This window comes from Sinocyclocheilus rhinocerous, unplaced genomic scaffold (assembly GCF_001515625.1).
Source record: "Sinocyclocheilus rhinocerous isolate Xijiao unplaced genomic scaffold, SAMN03320098_v1.1 scaffold615, whole genome shotgun sequence".
NCBI lineage: Eukaryota > Metazoa > Chordata > Actinopteri > Cypriniformes > Cyprinidae > Sinocyclocheilus > Sinocyclocheilus rhinocerous.
Genome location: NW_015631049.1, coordinates 2,072,922 through 2,095,376, shown reverse-complemented (window position 1 = coordinate 2,095,376; position 22,455 = coordinate 2,072,922). Strand labels below are relative to the sequence as shown.

The window sequence follows — 22,455 nt, the reverse complement described above, 5'->3', positions numbered from 1 at the left end:
ATAATATTGTTTTATACAAATGCATGCAAACCACAGAAATAAAATAAAGCAAATGCGCAGTTTGATCTACAAAATTTGTAGAAATCTTTATTTGTTATAATGTGTGTATAAATAATTTGTATGTAAAACATTTGTATTCATGTGCACGTCTGTACAAACTTGTCTACAGTATTACAGATTTAATTTTTTTTTTTTTTTAAATATACCTTTAATAAAACTAATGATCACAAACCAGCTGTCTGCAGCAGAGGAGAGCCCGTACTCTCGTACTTCCTGGAGCTTCTTTGACGTGGTCCAGTCTCTGATTACACTCAATTAGCGATATAAGTTACATCCGAACGCTTCTGACTACATCTCAGTTTCTTTACTTGTATGCGATCACTTACAAAACCCAGAAGCGTAATTAACTTGATGGAATTTAATACAGTGCAGTGGAAAGGTATTTAATAGCATAATCTTTTTTAGTGATTGTAGCTAAACTTCACAAATTACTGGCTTTGATTATCTAAAAGTGCCTCCTCATGTACGAGTGAAAACACCATAACACTATACTACCCTCTATTGGCCAAACTCATACAGACCTCTCAAAAAAAATCCAGCACATACAATCAAGTGACAGCTTACATAAATGTTTTTGCACAAGCATAATAAAATGAAAATTGACAGATTAATAATTTGTATGACACTCTTCTCTAATGACTGTAAAAATAGGGGAGTTATGGATTGAATGCTTCTCATAAGGCAATAATAATATCCTCCTTCACTGAATTCACTGATCACTTGACTGTTAAACCACACCCACACTTTCACTTGAATCTCAAATCAAATCTCAGTAAGACACACTATCAGCACTGTGAAATCCTGGCTCCAACACTTCAGTTCAAAGCGACAAAGCAAACAAAATAAACAAGAAAAGAGGGATAAACTAAACTCAAAAGCCACAAAAATCTAATGTCTATCACACAATACACAACAAAAAATCTCTCAAAACAGACCAGTATTAACCTATAAGGCACCAGGAACCCTACAGTCTTCACTCAAAAAAAAAAAAGGTAAATAATATCAACTACAAAAATACTACGGCTGACAACCAAATCTGGAAAATATCCATTCGCTGCAAAACTACAATTAAATGATAGTTTACCTGATCGACTTGATATATTCATTAGAATTTGCTTTATGATTAGCAAATAGGGCAAAATGTTCAGGGAATGTCATGAATGCAGTAATACTAACCATCCGTTGTGCACTTCGGTTTACATTTACACCATCATAGTATCTTTTTAGTGAGGTCCTCAAAAGTGCACAACTGAGGTTTGAGGTCAATGCTGCATTGCCCTATATGCTATATTCATATAACATTATCAATACTAGCGATTCTGTGAGTATTCGATTCTCTTTAAAGAAGAAGACTCGGGATAAACTTAACTGACGTGTCTGTGTGCAAATAGAGTGGTGTAACTGAAGCGCTGGTAGGTAGTTGTTAAGGCACTGAAAAGAGGAGAAACTGTGGAGTCACTGGTGGTGGTGAGTGCGGTCATCAGGGCGCTTGATATGGATCCTCCGCACTCTTTCAATGCGCTCCCTCTCTTCATCCTCATCGATGTGGTGGGAACGACCTGCAGCGCCACCTGTGGCCTCCAGCAGTGCATTGTCAGGTCCGCGGCCATCTTGAGACTCATAGAGCAAGATGTTGAGGGTCTCTTCATAGATGCGAGCCTCTGGGAACTCAACCTGTTATGGAGGGAGGAAATAAAAAAAGTGTGTGATATAAACTTATCAGAAGCATTTAGGACAGGGGTGGGCAAACTTGGCCATTCCAGGCCACTTTCCTTCAGAGTTTAGCTCCAACCCTAATCAAACACACCTGAACCAGCTAATCATTGTCTTCAAGACTACTAGAAGGCTATATGCAGGTGAGTTTTATCAGGGTTGGATCAAATCTCTGCAGGAAAGTGGCCTGGAAGGGCCAAGTTTGCCCATCACTGATTTAGGACAAGCTTTTAGGACAAAGAACTGCCATCTACAAGATAACTCTGCTTTGGGGATTCTGCATGTTTTGTGACGGTCAATTTGAGACTTTAAGACCAAGAAAGAAAATGTAATGAATAAATCGAAGGGAACAGAACAATACATCAATATCTAAATGTAAAATCCTGGGGGCACTCGATGAGTTGTATTACTTATTATTATTGGGGAAGTCGTGGCCTAATGGTTAGAGAGTCGGACTCGTAACCCAAAGGTTGCGGGTTCGAGTCTCGTACCGGCAGGGATTGTAGGTGGGGGGAGTGAATGTACAGCGCTCTCTCCCACCTTCAATACCACGACTGAGGTGCTCTTGAGCAAGGCACCGAACCCTCAACTGCTCCTCGGGCGCCGCAGCAAAAATGACTGCCCACTGCTCCAGGTGTGTGTTCACGGTGTGTGTGTGTTCACTTTGGATGGGATAAATGCAGAGCACTAATTCCGAGTATGGGTCACCATACTTGGCCACGTGTCACGTCACTTCACTTCACTTTATAGTAATTTATTACTAAGTTTCAATACTGCCAAGTTTGATAATTTAACTTTTGACAGAAATACATTACTTTTTATTTATTTTACATAAAACCCCTTTACTCTACCTTATGATAACATTGCAAAAAAGCTATAATTTCCAATGCAAATGTCTAAAGTTTTTTAAATCAAGATACATTTACTTGAGAATCATAACATAACATGACATAAGCAGTCTTCTTTTAATCTTAACCTCACTTAAATTTCTTATTATGTATAAACCCATTAGATATTTGAATTGAAAAAAAAAAAAAAATACTGAGGTATAGATGTAGTTTTTGCAGTGCATGCAACATTTAATACTGTGACTAAGACTGCTTAATTTGTAAAAGGGCAAATTAATACCTTTTAAGACCAGCAGAAACCCAGAAATAAGAGATTTCATGTTTCGAAAAAATAGAAGATGCTAGACTGTATAAAAAGATGCTAGACTGTATTGATTTTAACCATGTGACAGACAGGTCACCCTTTACCTTTGTCTGCTTCTTCTCAGTAGCGTAGACTATTGATGTGCAGCACACCTCTGCAATCTTCCTGCCCTGGCCGTAAAAGGACCAGCAACAAATCTCATCACCAATCACATCCTTGATAAAGAGCACTCGGCCATTGAACCTCAGAGACAGCTTGTCAAACAGCTCAATGTTCTTCAACATATTGTCATCAGAGTTGCTACAAAGAGAAAGAGCAAAGTGATCAGGTAAAAGCTCAACAGTAAACTTCCCAACAACCCATACCTTATAAGCAAATTAAACATTTACCTTGTATATGAATATTTATTGTTGCTCCTGTTGTACAGCAGTTTGACTGTAGGCTGCAAATAAACAGAAAGACAAGTCAAGGTTCTGTTCTCAGTGAAAGAATATTGTATTTCTCTGAAATTGACATGATAAAGCATTTGTACCTTATTAGCAGTGGCAATGAGCCTCTGTTCCTCCTTAGATGATGTCACCAGTGGAACTTTACAGAATGGTTCGTATGCATCTTTGTTCTGAAAACATTTGTAAATCAGAAATGCAGAATGTAAGTCTAAATTCAAAAATATATAATTTATTAAAAATATATATATATATCTTTTCTTAAACATAATATGCTTAATTAAAGGGATAGCCAAAAATGGAAATTCTGTCATAATTCACCACCCCCCCTTCCCCTCATCTCATCATGTTCCAAAATCATAAAAATTTTGTTCTGCTTCAGAACACAAGTTAAGTTACATCAAAAATGTGACGCTTCAAAAAGTTTCAAAAAGAATTGGGTGGTTTAATCCAAGTCTTCTGAAAAGACACAATCACTTTATATATGATGATGAACATTTAATTTAGACTTTTATTCACATATAAACACATACATTAAGAACATCAAAAATGGTAAATGGAAGCTCAAATGTGCTTGCTTGATGCACAGAAACCAACGAGGTTCATTCTCATGTGTCACACAAGTACATTTGAGCTTCTGCAAGAACCAGTGAGGTTTGTACTTGTGCATCATGCACATAGAGTTGAGCTTCTGTTTATCATATCTGGTGTGCTCTATATATGCGTGTTGATCAGTTTTTATATGTGATTGTGAATAAATGAAATTGATTCTCTTAGTCAGTGATATGATATTTGATGATTTGATGATATCAATATATTGATATTATTACGCTATAATATTTTTAGGCATATTTAAGCCTATTGTACACAACCATTTACATTTTCATTAACGCACAAATGCAACCAAAATACAATACAAACATTTATAACTGAACTCTCTGAAAATTGCAAATCCTGTATCCCAGTTGGGACATCCACAACAATAAAAATACACTTTCGTTTTTAAATAATATATAGAAAAATAATTCAAGTGCCCCTATTATGCCATTTTTAAGGTTCCTAATATTGTTTTGGGAGTACCCTACAATAGGTTTACATGCATGCAAGGTCAAAAAATGCTTTTATTTTCTCAAAATATGCATTTAATATCACCTCATTTTCCAACGATTCGTTCGAAGCAGTTCTAAGATTCAGTCTCTCTAAACCCCTCCTTTCTGTGAGCCTAGTCTGTTGTAACTGGTCTACCGTGTTCAGCACGTGTCGAAAACGATACGCCCACTGCCATAGTTCCATATTTTGAACACTGGATAGAAAATATAAACATCTATCTATTATTTATCATATATAAATTAAAAAAATTAAAAAAATGAAGTTGTTAAAACTTGCCAAATATTTGATGACTGCTCTATGACAATTATATCTTTATATAAAAGTCAGACAAGTCTAGTATATTTCTGGTATATCTCTAGTATATTTAAAAGGGTCATATGATGCAATTTCAATTTTTCCTTTCTCTTTGAAGTGTTACAAGCTCTTGGTGCATAAAGAAGATCTGTAAAGTTGCAAAGACTAAAGTCTCAAATCCAAAGAGATATTCTTTATAAAAGTTAAGAGTCAACCACGCCTACCTAAAACGGCTCGTTCTAACACGCCCCAACATATCTAGGTCACTATGTGGGAAGATTTGCATAACACCGCCCAAATGTTCACGCAAAGAAAGAAGGAGTAACTTTTATTCTCGCTGTAGTATTGTTGACACTGCAGCCATGTCGTGAAGACGCTGTGTGCTTCCTTGTGAAAGCAAAACTACTTTGTTTGGTCTTCCAAAAGAGGACGATATCCGCTTCGTCATGCCTAGAGCTGATCCCTGCTGGTCGCTGAGGGATTACATCAACTTCGCGCTGTGGCTGGCCGGATCGGCTTTCACCGCTCCTTCGCCGGGACCGCCGTTCTCGACCCCGCCGCCTCAGCTCACTCTTGCCCGGCTTCAGCTCAGGCTAAGCCAGGGCTTTCGCTCACGCTAGGCCCAAATACACAAAATAATGTTCTTTTTAGCAACATCATATGACCCCTTTAATAAGATTTATAAAGATAGATAGATAGATAGATAGACAGATATTTCTATCTATATTTCGATTCTATAAATCTATATATATACAAATACACAAAATAATGTTCTTTTTAGCAACATCATATGACCCCTTTAATAAGATTTATAAAGATAGATAGATAGATAGATAGATAGACAGATATTTCTATCTATATTTCGATTCTATAAATCTATATATATTTTTTTTTTTACGCATTGCATCGATACTTTGAACTGCCATTTGATTGAGCTATTGTTACACTCCTAATAAATGGAGCTATAGAAATCTCTCAGGTTTCATAAAAACATTTTCATTTGCATTTTAAAGATGAACAAAAATGGGTTTGGAACAAGAAGTAAATGATGACAGAATTTTCACTTTTGGGTGAACTATCCGTTTGAATGTACTCTACCTGTAATGCCGCCTGACACTCATCCACCAGGCCCTGCACCAGGTAATACTTTGCCTCTGCCAGTAACTCCTCCGTCTCCCTCCGGCTCTCAGGTAACGGGACGACTCCGTCTCTCAGGTAGTTCAGAATGGTCCCAAAGTGCTTCCCGCACCTGTCAATCAGAATCCAGCCTGGAGAAAGATCAGAGGTGAAAAGTCTGACTTGGGCACTGCAGAAGCACACATTTGTATCGATATGGTTCATAATATTACGTGAATGCTTCTTCAGTAGTATTACAGTAAATCTACCTTCACTATCTGTAAGGACCTCCATACGGCCACTAAACATGGCCTTCAGCATGGTGTCCTGCTTGGTCAGGGTCTGCATAGTGGTGTAGTACAGCGCTCCCCCGACATTCAGCTTCACATATTTGGAACTGGGACTGGACCCCTTGAAGGAGGTGGTCCGTGTTGTAGCTGCCGGCACAGCAGAGCTCACCACACTTTCTCCTGACATCTCTTCCTGAAAATCACACATAGTGACATAAGAGGTTTGAAATCGCAGGACACTCAAAATATATAATATATTTAGTTTCTCTTAGGGGATTAACAGTGTACGTATGCATCTATACTGCAAATATACACACACACCACCCTATAATTTTTAGTATTATGAAATGTGTATGAATACAGTGAGGGTAAATGGTAAATTTATTTAGATAATAAATTTAAAAAAAGTTTGTTCTAAATATCAAAGATTAAAAAAAGTTATGCAAGTTTTCAAGAGTTTCAGGAGGTGGGGCGGTGCATTTCATTTAGTTCTAACATTACCGGAAGTCTCTTAAATTCTCTCAAATGCAACACATTGACAAATTGATAGATAGTAAAACATTAAATCATGATAACTCATCTCTCATTCAATCAGAAACCCGTTCACACAGGATAATGAGACCGTTTTAATGACGTCACACCAAAACCTGCTATGATGTTTTTTACTCAAAGCCAATAGATTTGACTCATTTTATTCCTGTATATTTGTTTTATGTATATACATGATTCGTAACTGAATACGAAGAAAATCAATTATTTAATTTAAAGTTACTCATAAGAAACGTATAACTACGTTACATGAGCTAAAGCGCTAAACTAGCACACCATCTTGTTCTCTCAATTCCTTTAAGGAAATAAACAAGAACTTACAAAAAAAAAAGCTAAGTACACGCCGCAATAAATACTACTTAAAATATACACCTTTAGAAGCGTATAAATTAGACGAAATAACAGACAAATGTCATTATTTACCATAGAAATCCCCCGATTCTTTCGGGCCTCTTGGAACGGGTATGGAATTAGATCACTTCCGGTCGCAACCCGGACTCGTGCAGGGGTCGCGCGGTAGATGGGAAGTAACTCCACCTGTCCAATGTCCTGTCATTTCATTTTCACACTTCCTGTGATTGTAACTATACACTTATTTTTTTGAGTGCTGGGGGTACTATATTTAACAAAACTGATTCATACAACGAACTTTGTTTCTGATTCAGTTTCCAATATTAGTGCAACACTGTGATGTAGTGTTGACATCAGGTCACAGGCACTTTTTAGATACCGTAAATGAAATGTTTTTGGATACATATGTTTAGGTTATACTGTATCTCCAAATATCAAAAATACATATCACAAAAAAAAAAAAAAAAACATATCACAACTAAAAACAAAAAAATAATTTGGTACTAATTTTGAAAATCATAAACAAATAATTTAAAATTTTGACATTTTGTTGGGTTTTTTTTTTTATTGTTGGTGAATTGCATGTCCAATACATGTTCAAATATTCAATATATGTACATCAACAGAAGACAAGCTGTATCACAAATAGTTCCGCTAAGTACAAAATACCAGCCCTCTGCTGTCCCAAACCTCGAATTAACCAGTTAGATCTAATACCGCTTCAACAATGAAACGATATCAATGTACTACGACAAATAAAAAATACGAGCCATATTTCTTGTCATGAATGCGGTTTGTCATAACAAAATTGTTCCTCCGGAAGGATTAGGAGGTTACACCGTTAATGGATTAGAGCTGCGGTGTCTGGGTCGCTCTTTTGTTTACATCAATTTTCCATTTATTCTCAAACGCTCAGGTAAATGAAATCTTTGTGAATACCCTAAAGACTTTCTTTACTTTTCATTTGAAACACAGTTATCAAGTGACAACATTTCTCAAGCGTTGCCAGCTCGCTGAATGCTTCAACTGTGTTAGTATTTGCTAGCAGGATACGTTAGCTAGTGTGAATGTTATTGTCTCTGTAGGTACAACGAATTCACAATTCACTGATTTTATTTTAGTTTAAGTTTTCTACAAATTTAAACCAGATGTTTAATGTTAATTTTGTTACCGTAGAGTGCTCATCCTGTTGTGTAATCTTAAGTGTCACCTCTATATTTTGAGCAAATGATAAAGACTGCTCTGTTTTGGTCTGATAATGCTGTCAGATACTTCTTGATTTCACTTTCTGCTTTGTGATCTGTTGGTGTGTCTAAAACGGTGTTTTATTTTAAAAGGCAAAGTAAAATATTCCTTTTATTTATAACATATCATCTTCAGTAACTTTAATACAACAACTCATGTGCCTAAATCAATGGATCATTTGTGCTGTCTTAAAGAAGTGCTATTAATGTTCTAACATAAATAAAATGTCTAAAAGAAAATCACTCTTCTGTCTGTAGAGTCCAATGGACCTCCAGAACAACAAGTGTGAATATGTGATAGTATTCATGTGACCTGTGGAAGCAGAAGTATTACCAGTCACTACAGTAGGGCAAGGTAATTTGCGTGTGTGTGTTTATGTAAGATAGATTTGAAATTGTAAATGAGAGACATTAATTTTCTTAATTTATTTACCATGGTTTGAAAATAATTTTGAATCTAATTTCCTGTACTTGCATGCATAGCCTCTGACGTTGTGTTTGCTCTCAGGTGTTTTGTTCCTGGCTATGACACTTTTTATAATGTTTAACCCACAGTTTGGAGTGAAAACATGTTCACTGCTACCCAAACGTCCAAATCCCAGTTCCTGGATAAATCCAGGATAGCACGGGAGGAAAGGAAAGGTCATAAGGAGAAAGAGAGAGCTGCCATTCAAATCCAGGCTCTAGTCAGAAGATTCCTCTGCCGTTGCAAGCTGCAAAGAGATATCAGGTTAGGGCTGAAATGAGCCGTTCTTTACAATAGTCAAACCATTCTAGATTGTCATAGGTCTTTGCTGACTCTGTTGGCCAGAGATAAAAAAAAAAAGTAAAAATTAGGAATGAAACAACACAGGAGAATTAAGGGTGAATTCTTTTAGTGCTAAAATACTTGCTGTTATTTGCACATTGATATTTTCAATAATGTTAACACTATTTCAAAAAATAGCTGTTTGTTGTTGGAAAATTTTATTCAGATTGTTTCTTCAAAGGACAACTGATATTAGAACCATGTCTGAATTGGGACTTGTTTACCCTGTTGTGCTCTACAGTGTAATTTCTGTATTTTTTTTCTTTTCTGTTTTGTTTTATACATGCAGTGTTTTATGTATTTATTGTTTGTACTGGTATGTTATATTTAAGGAAAACAATAAAAAAACATAACTGCAAAAAAAAAAAAAAAAGCTTTTTGTTTGAGCGAGTGTTAATTTAGTATTATTAATATACTATTGTAGCTTTTATTAATATTTTGAATTTGATTTGTATTTTTTTTTTTTTTTCAGTTTTAATTTGAGATTATTTTTTAATTTAGCTATGTGCTTTTGTCATTTTTATTAGTTTTTCCTTTTAAAATATTTCTAAATAGTTTTAATTAATTTTATTTCAGTTTTAGATTTAATTTATTGGAATTCACAGTAGCTAATATTTGAAAATGTATTCTTAGTGTAGTGTGTACTCTGACACAGATTTATAACTTTTTTTATTTTCTGTTTCAGGAAAGAGGTTGATGACTTCATCGCAGTCAGCGATGCAGGTTCAGCGAAAAGAAATGCATTATCCATCTTCAAAATCGCTAGGAAATTGTTATTTATATTGAGCAAGGATGATAAATTGGTGAGCATCACATAAAATATTACGATTTTTATAGGATTTGTTTATTAGGTGAACAGTTACACTTTTTGTGAATGTTGTGTATTATTATTAATGGCATTGTTTTTTTTTCTCTCTCTCTCTTACACAGAGGTTTGAGAAGCTGTGTCGAATCATACTAAGTAGCATGGATGTCGAGAATGAACCTAAAGTAAGTTTTTAACCAAGCAATGACTGAAACATATTTTATCATATCTTATGTTATACGGTAATAGTTCTGCAAGTTTGCATTGTTGTGACAAGCTATTATTTTTCTAGGTATGGTATGTATCCCTGGCCCTTTCAAAAGATCTCACCATCCCCTGGCTGAAACAGATCAAAGATGTGCTATGGGTCTCTTGTGAATTTCTGAAGAAACTGAAGGTATTTCTTTGTGAAAATATTGGTTAATACACATCTGATCTGTTTGTTGAATATCTTTTGAATTATTTTGTGCCATACAGGCACATTCTTTTAGTTCTGAGTCTTTCAGTTATCTGTTCATACAAGTCAGGAAGTGCTTCTTGAAGAATGATTATTTCCTGCTTTCCGTTTCTCCCCGCAGCCTGACATACTGCAAGATAATAAATTGGTGACGCTGTACCTGACAATGCTGATAACCTTCACTGACACATCGACATGGAAAATCATCCGAGGGAAGGGTTTGTGTCCCATGTAATCAGAGCTGTTGAGATGATTTGCATGCTAAAATACATAGAACCCTACTAGAATTTTCTCTCTTTTTTTCTTAAGGAGAGGCCCTCAAGCCTGCTTTAAACAGAATTTGTGAGAACATCATGGGACATCTCAATCAGAAGGGCTTCTACTCTGTTCTTCAGGTACTACTCACCCAAACAGCCAATCAGAATCTTGTCACAGGCTGGTAGTATATAATTTGAATGAATTTTAGTATGTGGTTAACGCTGTGACTTCTTTCAAAAACATTTTTAAAAAGTGTTTATTATTTGATGTGAAAAGCTCCCAGATGAATTCGAAGGCATAAATTGTACTAAAATAAAGTGTTAGTAAAATAAATGATTTAGTAACACTTTATTTTAGTGCAATTTATAAAATAAAGTGTTAGTAAAACATTTCTTACTATTGTGCTCAAGAAACATTTCTTACTATTATCAGTGTTGGAAAAAGTTGCTGCTTAATATTTTTGTGTAAACAGTGGTACAGTTTTTTTTTTCATGATTGAAAGTTATTTGAAATAAAAAATCTTTTTTAACAATGTATAATTTTTTTTGTCACTTTTTATTAATTTCTTAAAAAAAAAAAAAACTTTTTGACTCCAACATATTAGACAGTATATATAATTATTTTAAACAACTATTCAGTAAATCATGTTATTTGATTACAATTATTAACAGATTGAATGCTCTAGTTTGAACCAATCTAGCCTGAACTTAGAGTTTGAGCTTTAAACATTTTACATAATAAGCATCTTTGCTGTTTGCAGATTCTACTTACAAATGGACTGGCAAGATCCAGACCTTCCCTTTCCAAAGGAACACTCACAGCCATTTTTACGCTGTCACTCAGGTCGGTTGCCATGAGAACTGGCTTTGCTGTTTGAGACATCTCACAGTCTGATTATATCAGGAGCTCTATTTCTGTGAAGTGACCGATAATGTGATGTGTTTTTGATCCTGGTGTGTTTCAGGCCTGTTATCGCTGCATATTTCTCAGACAACCTGCTGAGGTCTTTCCTTCTCCACGTCATGTCTGTTCCAGCATTCATCTCGCACCTCAACACGCTCACACCAGATGTAAGAAACAAACACATCTGGAAGGATAATAACACCTAATTTGCACACATATCTTATAAAGTCAAAACAAAAATTGCGAGAATATTAGTTCACCTGTCTGAATTTGTGCTCTTTGCAGTGTATGGTCACCATCCAGACCCATGACCTTTTCCGCAAGTTTGTCTTGTTTTTAAGTCGAGAGGAGCAATGCTTGGATATCTGTGTTTGTCTGGAGGGAAGCCACACTCTGTGCTTACTGGGTAAGCATGTGTGCTTGCTTTATACACACACTTCTTGGAGTGTGTATTAGATTTGCAGAACAGTGATGGTGGACTGGTGAACAGAATCAATTCTTAGAATGTAACTGCACTGCTGGATTTTCATTCTTAGTTTATAATTCCTAGATCATTTATCTCATTGTCTCTCTATGTTTTGTCTCCAGGTAACCTCATTCAGCTGGGATACTTTAATGTAAAAGTTCTAGAGCAGGAAGCTGGTCACTTTGTAAAGGATCTGACAGATATGTTGTCATACTGTCAGAGATATGTGTTTCAGAAGAAATCCAATCTCACACATTGGCACCCAGTGTTGGGCTGGTTCTCCCAGACTGTTGACTATGGGTATGTCAGTGTTATATTGACAAAATACAGCAATTGATTATACTTTCTTTGTTGTGTCATCCTATTAAGCATTCTTTCTCTTTCACTCTCTTGTTTTTGTCTTTCTTTGCGGTCTTTCCAGGCTTAATGAATCTATGCCGTTGGTAACAAAGCAGTTACAGTGTCTGTGGGGAGTTCCAGTGATCTGCACTCTCTTCTGTGATGTTCTCAGCAAAAAGCTAGAAACTCAAGATCCCACTCCACCTCCCCCTCCTCCGCCAAGCTCATTACAGAATAATCTGCCTGTCAAAAGTGAGAAACATTTCTATTTTTATTTGTAGTATTTTTTTCTGTCCTATTTATGACCACTTTTTTAAACTAACACTTAAATATCAAGTTGCCTCAAGCAGTTGTGCTCAACCACATGGGCCAAGACCCACTAGGGGGCCTCAGCACACTTCCAAGGGCTCACAAAATGGCATAAAATTATGTTAAATAAGTCAAAAAAATATTTAAAATATGCAAAAAAATAGCTTAAAAGCAGTCATTTTTTTTTCATATTTTAATTACTTAGATTAAAAACTATTCATTTACTCAAAAAAAAATGTTTTTTAATTTTATTTTAGAATTTTAAATGAACAAATTCATGCAAATTCTGTCAAGCTCTATAATATTTTGTTGGAATTGCTGTTTGGAAATAAAAATAATAATAATAAAAAACCCTGTAATCACTAACTAGACAAGTCATGTATATTCATTGGTATTTTGGTAATAAAAAATGTAAACCATGAAGAACATTCAGTTATTGTGATTATGGAAATTAATTATTTACAATTATTTTATTCATATATTTTAATATATTGTCTATCCTGGTTTCTGTAAACAAAAGCAGTAGTATCAGAAATATCTTGAGGGGCCTTCAAATATTGTCTTTAAAAATCGGGGGCCTTGGAGTCAAAAAGATTGGCCTAAAGAATGCCACACTGCTGTCTCTGAGCCTGTTTTAAATGCTCTTTCCCTGGTTAAACCAAGGATACAAAGTAAACAGCAGTAAAACAGTACAGTGTTGCAAGTCATCAGGTCTCTATTCATCCTATTTTCACTGAGGAACCCTTGTTAAACTCTCTGCATGCTTAGATCTGTTCAAGCGAGCGTTCCAGAAGTCTGCATCTGTGCGGAACATCCTGAAACCGGTCGGAGGGAAGCGTGTGGACTCGGCTGAAGTCCAGAAGGTGTGCAGTATTTGTGTGCTGTATCAGACAGCCCTCACCACGCTCACGCAGATCCGCCTGCAGATTCTCACAGGTACATGCTTTTTATAAGAAACCACTTATGAAGTCTATGCTGTTTACACACCTATGAATGCACATTCACACAAGCAAACACTTCAGTAATGTTTTATCCTGATCCTGGACAAAAGCTTTATACTTGTATAAGATGCTTTTTGTAGGTTAGGTCCAAAACCACTGTAGTACTGTCCAGTGAAACAAAAACAGAAAAATCTTGGTCATTTTGTATGTCATAATAAATTTGTTTAATATTCTTGTTAATCTTTATTTTATGGTTTCAAATTAAACTCTGGTTCCAGGGCTGACATATCTGGATGAGCTGCTGCCTAAGCTGTGGGCATTTATCTGTGAGCTTGGCCCTCAGGGGGGACTCCGACTCTTCCTGGAGTGTCTTAACAATGACACAGAAGAGTCCAAACAGCTTCTGGCCATGCTGATGCTCTTCTGTGACTGCTCCAGACATCTCATTACGTAAGTGTTGTATAGTCCAAGGGTGACAATGCTTCTATTTTGCAATTATTTATTTATATGTTTACTTCTGTATTACATTTCACTACAAAATAATTTATCAGCATAACAGTGTGAGTGAAAATATGTTTTATAAATGAAAGTAGTATATTACAAATGTCTGAGATTGCAGTGAATTTGCATGTTTGTTTTTTTTTTGTGATTTTTATTGCAGGATTCTGGATGACATAGAGGTGTATGAGGAACAGATTTCTTTTAAAATGGAAGAGCTTGTTACCATCTCCTCGTTCCTCAACACATTTGTTTACAAGATGATGTGGGATGGTATTTTAGGTGAGCAGGTATTATTTAGCCCTTTCGTTTGTTTTTGCAACAAGGGGCTTTTTTATGTGTATGTATTCTTTTCTCCAGCCTTGTTCTCTTGTTGCAGCTTCATTTAGATAAGCCACAGTTGTTTTGAACCATCTGTGTATGGAGGCAATGATAATGTGCTTTCTTTGTGTGGTCATTAATTTGTTTCAGAGAATGCCAAAGGAGAGAAGCTGGACTTATTCCACAGTGTTCACGGCTGGCTGATGGTTTTGTATGAGCGGGACTGTCGCAGGAGATTCACGCCTGAAGATCACTGGCTCCGCAAGTGTGTCAACCTTACATATATATATATATATTTGAGCCAAATTACTTCCTGGTTTTACTTTATAGTTGGAGCTAGGTCCATTCAAACGCAAATTACTGATCGTTATACTCATATAGGGGAAAGATAAATGCCCTGTGTTGCAAAATAAGCCTCATTTGTTTTCTTTTCTCTGTATGTCTAATACAGGGACCTGAAGCCCAGCCTGTTGTTTCAAGAGCTGGAGAAAGGCAAAAAAAGAGCACAGCTGCTACTTCAGTACATTCCTCATGTCATCCCACACAAAAATGTGAGAATCAGACTCAAAACAGGAGATTATTAATGCTCATGGGTCATAAGAGGTCATGAATGCGTCAATAGATTGGATCATCCAAGGATTTCCCTTTCATGAGATAAAGAATCCAATTTAGATCAAAATCATCTTCATTTTATCTTTCAACACAAAATGATTTGTTTTTGTCACAGAGGGTGCTGCTGTTCCGGAACATTGTGACAAAAGAAAAGGAGACTCTAGGATTGGTGGAAACAAGCTCTGCCTCTCCCCATGTGACTCATATAACCATTCGCCGCTCACGCATGTTGGAGGTAATGGCTGTTTAGCCATTCTCAAATACTGATATACACAATGAACATAAACAATGCATATTATGCCTATTAGCATTTGTAGCTCAGCATGGTGCTACAAAGTCATGAACTAATAAAAAGTATACGTTGAATGCAGTGTAAGTTGCTTTGGATAATAGTGTCTTCCAAAAGCATAAATGTAAACTTAGAATAATAATAATGATCTCTCTTTTCAATACTCTTCATAGGATGGTTATGATCAACTGCGGCGTCTACCTGTCAACTCCATTAAGGGAGTGATCCGAGTGAAGTTTGTGAATGATTTAGGCGTGGATGAGGCTGGAATTGACCAGGACGGTGTGTTTAAAGAGTTCTTAGAAGAGATCATCAAGAAGGTTTTCAACCCAGCACTCAATCTGTTTAAGGTATACACTGCTCTCTCTAAAGGCTAAAGGCTGTAGTTCACCCAAACAATCATAAGACCTACCTTACTTTGCCAGTAAAATTCAACAATCTCTTTCAGACCACCAGTGGCAATGAGAGATTATATCCCTCCCCAACCTCCAGCATCCATGAGAACCACCTTCAGCTGTTTGAATTTGTTGGAAAGATGCTTGGAAAGGCCATGTATGAAGGCATAGTGGTGGATGTGCCGTTTGCCTCTTTTTTCCTCAGTCAGGTTCTAGGTCACCATCACAGCACCTTCTACAGCTCCATAGATGAGCTGCCCTCTCTTGACTCAGAGTTCTACAAAAACCTCACCTCCATTAAGGTCAGTGCCAATGTGACTATTACAACATTTGTGCAGAGTTTAGAAGGATTTGAACTATTATGTTATACCCAAATTCTCTCAGGTGATGTCTAATCTCCTCTGTTTCATACACCAAACACATTTTGGTCTGTTGTGAACAGCTGCACACATACAGCAGGGTCACCAAATCCAGCAGGGCAGCATTAGATGTTAATGAAATCTGCTACACTCATCTATTTCATACAGAATAGCTTTAATGTTACCTAAATTCACTCTAGTGATGTCTAAACATTTTTATTTTATATCCTAAAAAGCGTAATGCTCTGATGTGAACAGCTGCATAAATACACCAGGGTCACCAAATATGACAACATAGCATTAGGAGTTACTAAAATCTGTTACCCCTCTCTATTTCACACAGAATGGCTTTAATGTTATTTAAATTCACTTTGGTGATGTCTAATCTCCCTTGTTTTATGCCCCCAAACACATTTTGGTCGAATGCGAAAAGCTGCACACAAACAGCAGGGTCAACAAATCTTGACAAAGAAGCATTTGACATTACCGAAATCTGTTCATCCATTTTATTTTACACGCAATGGCTTTAATGTTACCAAAATTTACTCTGGTGATGTCTGATCTTCTCTGTTTCATACCACAAAAAGCATTTTGGTCTGGCATGAACAGTTGCAGATATACAGCATAGTAACCAAATCCGACAAGGCAGTATTAGAAGTTACTAAAATTCGTTACACCTCTCTGTTTCATGCAAAATGACTTTAATTTAAAAAAAAAAAACTAAAATTTACTAGTGATGTCAAATCTTCTGGTTTCATACCCCAAAAAGCATTTTGATCTACTTTTGGTCTGATCACCAAATCTGACAATGCAGCATTAGAGGCTACCATTTCATTAATAAAATATGTGTGTTAGATATCTAATTAATGAAATGAAAATAATGTAAAGATTTAAGGGTGAAATTATTTTTAATTTTAATATAAAGGAATGGCAGAGCTGCTAAAGGTACATTCCTGTTGCACTCTCTTACTATATGGACGTGAATTACTGTATGTTTTCTTAATCCTGACCTTTTCATATTCAGAATTAGTTTCATATTCGTTTTGATCTTATAGTAATCATGACCACTTATTGATTTGATTTTTCAGCGTTATGATGGGGAAGTCAGTGATCTGGGTCTGTCTTTGTCCTATGATGAAGATGTGATGGGGCAGGTAAGCAACCTTTGTTTCAGCTGAATCAATTTTGTGGGTTCTTGTGACACTATCGGCTTTCCTCATTCTCTGATATGCTCACTCCTTTCCTTTCTTTGTCTCTTCACAGTTAGTCTGTCATGAGCTAATTCCTGGTGGAAAGACCATGCCTGTCACTAATGAAAACAAGTGAGTCCATTTTGTCTCTTTGGTCAAGTGTAAATAAAATTTTCATGGCAGTGCTGCCTCCTATTCACATTCATTACAAGAAGAAGATATGACCCGATGAAAAAACAAATTAGTATTGGAAGCAGAGCAGTTCAAAAAGCAATTAGGGATTTGCAACCACAGACAAATACTTGACAATTTAAACCTATTGTTCTCTCACAATTGAATTCTCTTTTATCAGCAAGCTTAGAATAAGACACAATAGAAGAATGTTTTTCACTTCATGTTTTGACATTAACCTTTAAGAACAAAAAAGTCTAAATGCACTGTATTTTTTTTTTTTTTTTTTTGGTAACCGTCCTCCAGGATCAGCTACATTCACCTGATGGCCCATTTCCGCATGCACACCCAGATCAAGGAGCAGACTGCAGCATTCATCAGGGGCTTCCGCAGCATCATCAACCCAGAGTGGCTCCACATGTTCTCCACCCCTGAGGTCCAGAGGCTTATCTCTGGAGACAATGCTGAGATAGACCTGGATGATCTCAAGTGAGTCTGCAGATCTTAGTACTGGCCTTGAAGGGTTTTACCTATCAGTGCAACAAACTGCAGTGCAACAAACCTACATTGCTCTCTATATAGTCAACAAGGCTGGAAGCATCTTGAATGCATCACACCTTCAGTGAACAGAAATTGATTGCCTATATTGCTAGGCAATGAAATAGGTCTGAAATTGGGCAGTCACAATATCACATTTTCACTACGCAATTATTGCAGCCAGAATTCACAACAACGTCATGCGTTATCTATTGAAATTTTGAAAAATAAATAAATAATGCTCTCAGTCAAATTCATCTTTAACTTTGCTTATTTTATGTTCTCCCTTTTTTGGCTAATGAATTACATGATTGTAGGGAGGTGGAGAGAGAGTTTGTAACAATAACTGTACAAAAGCATACCAAAAGAACTTCCTGAAGACTAGGGTGTCGAACACAAAAATAGCACCTTTGAATGTGCAATACTGCCACCTACTATGTTGGTGTGTCAGCCAGATAGGTGCTCAATTACTGTATTTATTTTATTGTTATAATATGCGTAGTATTAACATAATGATATCTATGTTTAATTTCTGTAAATATCATGGTTATTGTCAGTACCGGTATATTGCAACACCCCTAATCTGAAATAAAATTATCCTTTTCTTTAAATTATTATATATTTAAATAACCTCTGACGGTTACATCAAAGCCAGCTATGTATTATTTCTGGTCCCTGGCTTTCAGTTTAAATCATCTTTTGTTTCTCACGGATTTGTTAAAATATCTTAAAATGCTTTCACTATTCTAAAGTAGCCTATACAAGCACAAAGTTTAACACATTTCACCACTTTAATAACCATTGTGCAGATCTTTCCCACAGTCAGCGCTGAAATTGTAAAGATGTCAACATGTAGCACTTATAATCTGTGAAGAATGCTGTGAAGAACTGCCTTAAAAACTGGTCCCTGGCTTTCAGTTTAAATCATCTTTTGTTTCTCACGGATTTGTTAAAATATCTTAAAATGCTTTCACTATTCTAAAGTAGCCTATACAAGCACAAAGTTTAACACATTTCACCACTTTAATAACCATTGTGCAGATCTTTCCCACAGTCAGCGCTGAAATTGTAAAGATGTCAACATGTAGCACTTATAATCACATGCTGTGAAGAACTGCCTTAAAAAGGTTACTCAAAATGATGCATGTGATTTTTCTGTGTCTCGCAGGAAGCACACTGTGTACTATGGTGGTTTCCATAGCAGCCACAGAGTCATTCTTTGGCTGTGGGACATTCTCTCCAGTGACTTTACCCCTGAGGAGAGAGCCATGTTCTTGAAGGTAATACTTATCAAATCTCGAAGGTTTTAATTGTGTTATTTCCAGGTTTATTGCCATCTATAAAGTGGCTGTATTACTCCTCAGTTTGTCACCAGCTGTTCAAGACCTCCTTTGCTTGGTTTTGCCTACCTCAAACCCCCTTTCTCCATCCGTTGTGTGGAAGTGTCAGATGATCAGGTTAGACGTCATCACCCCATCACCTTATTCCATACATTGTTCTGCAAAGATTGTGTTGCTTAATCTTACTTTTTTGTGTTTGATTGCATATGCAGGACACAGGCGACACTTTAGGTAGTGTTCTGCGTGGCTTTTTCACCATTCGTAAGAAGGAACCAGGTGGTCGCCTCCCTACATCCTCCACTTGTTTCAACCTGCTCAAGCTGCCCAACTACAGCAAGAAGAGCATCCTCAGAGACAAACTCCGCTACGCAATCAGCATGAACACTGGTTTTGAGCTTTCATAACCCACAAAGCACATTTGTGTGCTGATTTATTCTACCGATACAAACTACATACATCTACAAACATGAACATCAACAAAACTGGCAGTGGCTGAGCTAAAGTGGCCACACAAAGGTTGAAGTAGGAGACATACTGATTACTTGCTTTGCTGACATTTTGGCCTTCAGCTAAGGCCCTTAACCTTGAGTTACTCGAGAATTTTTTCATCAATTTGTTCTCTGTCTTGTCCACCAAATGGCAAGTGAATGAAGAAACTTAACTTTTTTAAATCGTGGAACTGAGCTAAACGTGTCCAGTCAAACTTAGAGACTCGGAGGAGCTCAACCATAGAAGTATATTAAAAAGTTTCAACATTACCTACAGAATTGTTTTTGAACTACTTAAAGATCCATATTTATTGTCATGTTTTTCATTGTCAGCATTTGAAGCCAAAATAGCTCCAAACGCCTTTAGCTCCAAACGCCTTATACAATCAGTTTTAAACCAGCTCAATTTAATGTTGTCAAGTCAGGATCTTTCTGACCCCTACTTCATGGACACCCGTCAATCGGCTGAGAAGCTTGGCTCCATTTGTGCATCCAGAATAACTCCAAAACTAAATCGGGCTTGTTCTTTATTGGCTTCTAAGCACTGTGTCCATTCGTTGACAAACACTCCAAAACCTCCTCTTAAAGTTACAGCAGATACAGTGGTGGATGTTCAGATGTAAGATCTGCAGAAACAGTTCAGCGTTGTGTCTCAGGTCTCTATGTCTCACTCCCACAAGAAGGGAACAGGAAAGCAATACTAATGCAATGCAAGCCATGCAACTCAAGACACAAATGAGGCTTTTGCCTGTTTGTACGGCAAATGCTTTCAAATCCGTAGCGCACTAAACTTCTGCTGGACTTGAGGCCCGAGCTTTAAGAGGAAACCCAGCACTGTTGATCAACTTGAGCATGGTAGAGCCAGCAGTATTTTAGATGAGAGATGTCCCTGCAGAGATACACCTCTCCTTTCCTGCTTTCTCTTCACTTACACTACAGAGCCCTTTCCAGAATGCATCATCAGCCTAATGTCATGGTGACATTTCTTTTTGCTCATTATTCTGCTCATGCTTTTCAACCCTAATGCTGTCTTCATGTCAAACTTATCTATTCATTAAGATCAATTCCTTGTCTTGGGTTTCTTTTTTTTAATTGATGAAGGAAGGACAGACTAACCACTAAAAGGTATTTTACTCCATCTTGGAAGTAAGCAATTATCACATGACAAACCGCTCTCCCTATCATCTCCCACTAACACTCTGCTCCTCATTGCGGTGTATACTACTGGAATTAAGCCATACAGTAAAGATGAGTAGCTATCAAACCAGCTCTCGTAGGAACTTTTTTCTTAAAGGGAGAGTCTTGCAGTGACTTTCCTGAAAGGTCGGTGGGCTCAATGGAATCTCATGAAATGTTATTCCAAATGGACAAAAAACAATCTCCCATTGCATGATGTCACTGGATAATTCAAATGATTCCATGCCCGTGTCACAGAGGTCATAGTCTGCGGTTGATATTGTTGTGTTGTTTGTTCTTTTTCTTTTGTTATAAAGAAGGTTAGGGTTAATCTGTTTAGAAATTTCTGGGTTGTTTTCCCCCCAAAATTTTAAGGAAAAACTTTGAGAAAATATGTTTTCCAAAAGGAAGTGAAGCCTACTTTTAGGTCCATTAAGATTTAAATTGACCATCAAGAAAACATCATGGTAGTATTTATTCATGGATTTTATTTAAACTAAAATTATTACTATTTTGTTTAATCATTGTATCCGGGCAATATTTTGGCAATATGCTGCTTTAATTTTAATTTTTTTTTTTGTATTTTGTTCCTGAATCAAGCTTCATTTTGTTAATGATTCTTTTGATTTTGCGATGAATTATGACCTAGACATTTCTTCATGCGATTCACTCTTGGTTTCAGGTCTCTAAAAAGCAGAAATTGGCTGTAGTTATTCCGGAATGTTTATTGTATGCAAACCCTCTTTCCCTTAGTATGGTATATATGCAAAATTATAGAGTTAAACATTATCTATCAGCCCACCCTCCCCAAGCTCTCCATAAATCAAGGCATGAAAGTATCTTCTAATGAGAAGCCTTTGTAGATGTGGAAAACTGGTTTTAAGCTCATGTAACTTTTTTGTATGCATTGCTGTTAATGTTAAGTTATAAATGTATTGTCCTAATGCACAAGGGCTTGGGCTGAGTCAAATAGCAGAGTTTTGTATTTAAATTAACTGGCATTAACATGCTATAACCTTTGGAAGATGTTTAAGTGCTGTGGTTGGTGCTGTGGATGAGGAATCGTTTGGCATAATGCTGTGAATGCAAAAATATTCACATTATTGAAGAGTCTTTATGGACTGTGTATGGTCAAGAGACTCGGCTGAATTTCATGATGTCACAGAATCTTGCTCTCTCTCTGATAGGGATGCAACAACCTTTAAAGTGTCTGGTCTTTATTCTTTTGCCTGATAATGAAGTGTTTTTTGAATTTGGTTGCACTACATGAACTGCAGGTTGTTATATACACAGTATATTACAAAAGCAATGGCATTGTAAAGTTATCCATGTGTACAGTAATATTTCCTCTGTAAAATGTAAACTTAATTGTCGAACAAACATATAAACATTTGAATATCCAAATGTAAAAACTTTACTAAACAACAATGAATGTGCACTGTCATTTATTATTAGATTATCTAGTGAG

At 36.5% G+C, this 22,455-nt stretch overlaps 2 protein-coding genes across 3 annotated transcripts; one reads left to right on the top strand and one right to left on the bottom strand.

Annotated features, from left to right (window-relative positions):
• Nucleotides 1–35: 35 nt before the first annotated feature.
• LOC107741243 (BTB/POZ domain-containing adapter for CUL3-mediated RhoA degradation protein 3) lies at nt 36–7,302 on the bottom strand. Its single transcript, XM_016553926.1, has 7 exons — nt 7,154–7,302; nt 6,161–6,374; nt 5,874–6,043; nt 3,458–3,544; nt 3,315–3,367; nt 3,030–3,225; nt 36–1,734 (listed from the first exon to the last, which is right to left on the bottom strand). The coding sequence occupies exons 1-7, from the start codon at nt 7,154–7,156 to the stop codon at nt 1,516–1,518; spliced, it is 942 nt and encodes a 313-aa protein (XP_016409412.1). The 5' UTR covers nt 7,157–7,302; the 3' UTR covers nt 36–1,515.
• Nucleotides 7,303–7,855: 553 nt separating this feature from the next.
• On the top strand, nt 7,856–22,423 carry LOC107741240 (ubiquitin-protein ligase E3B-like). 2 transcript variants are annotated; one of them, XM_016553917.1, is made up of 27 exons: nt 7,856–7,997; nt 8,584–8,680; nt 8,881–9,055; nt 9,819–9,936; nt 10,064–10,123; nt 10,231–10,335; nt 10,517–10,613; nt 10,705–10,790; nt 11,414–11,496; nt 11,618–11,723; nt 11,842–11,962; nt 12,145–12,322; nt 12,444–12,613; nt 13,439–13,606; nt 13,890–14,061; nt 14,273–14,391; nt 14,581–14,695; nt 14,882–14,981; nt 15,158–15,277; nt 15,505–15,681; nt 15,780–16,028; nt 17,174–17,239; nt 17,349–17,407; nt 17,753–17,935; nt 19,152–19,263; nt 19,348–19,440; nt 19,536–22,423. In XM_016553917.1, the coding sequence occupies exons 3-27, from the start codon at nt 8,895–8,897 to the stop codon at nt 19,725–19,727; spliced, it is 3,210 nt and encodes a 1,069-aa protein (XP_016409403.1). In that variant the 5' UTR covers nt 7,856–7,997; nt 8,584–8,680; nt 8,881–8,894; the 3' UTR covers nt 19,728–22,423. The 2 variants fall into 2 exon arrangements, with proteins under 2 accessions (XP_016409403.1, XP_016409404.1); XM_016553918.1 differs by lacking the exon at nt 7,856–7,997 and adding an exon at nt 8,512–8,522.
• Nucleotides 22,424–22,455: the final 32 nt, after the last annotated feature.

Excerpts from the sequence above, each read along its gene's own strand:
- LOC107741243 (XM_016553926.1), bottom strand. Across the intron at positions 6,044-6,160 it reads GGTCCTTACAGATAGTGAAG|GCTGGATTCTGATTGACAGG; the intron begins GTAGATTTACTG and ends ATCTTTCTCCAG. Across the intron at positions 1,735-3,029 it reads CTGAGAAGAAGCAGACAAAG|GTTGAGTTCCCAGAGGCTCG; the intron begins GTAAAGGGTGAC and ends CCTCCATAACAG.
- LOC107741240 (XM_016553917.1), top strand. The coding sequence starts at position 8,895 with ATGTTCACTGCTACCCAAACGTCCAAATCCCAGTTCCTGGATAAATCC. Across the intron at positions 10,614-10,704 it reads GAAAATCATCCGAGGGAAGG|GAGAGGCCCTCAAGCCTGCT; the intron begins GTTTGTGTCCCA and ends TTTTTTCTTAAG. Across the intron at positions 15,278-15,504 it reads GCCGCTCACGCATGTTGGAG|GATGGTTATGATCAACTGCG; the intron begins GTAATGGCTGTT and ends TACTCTTCATAG.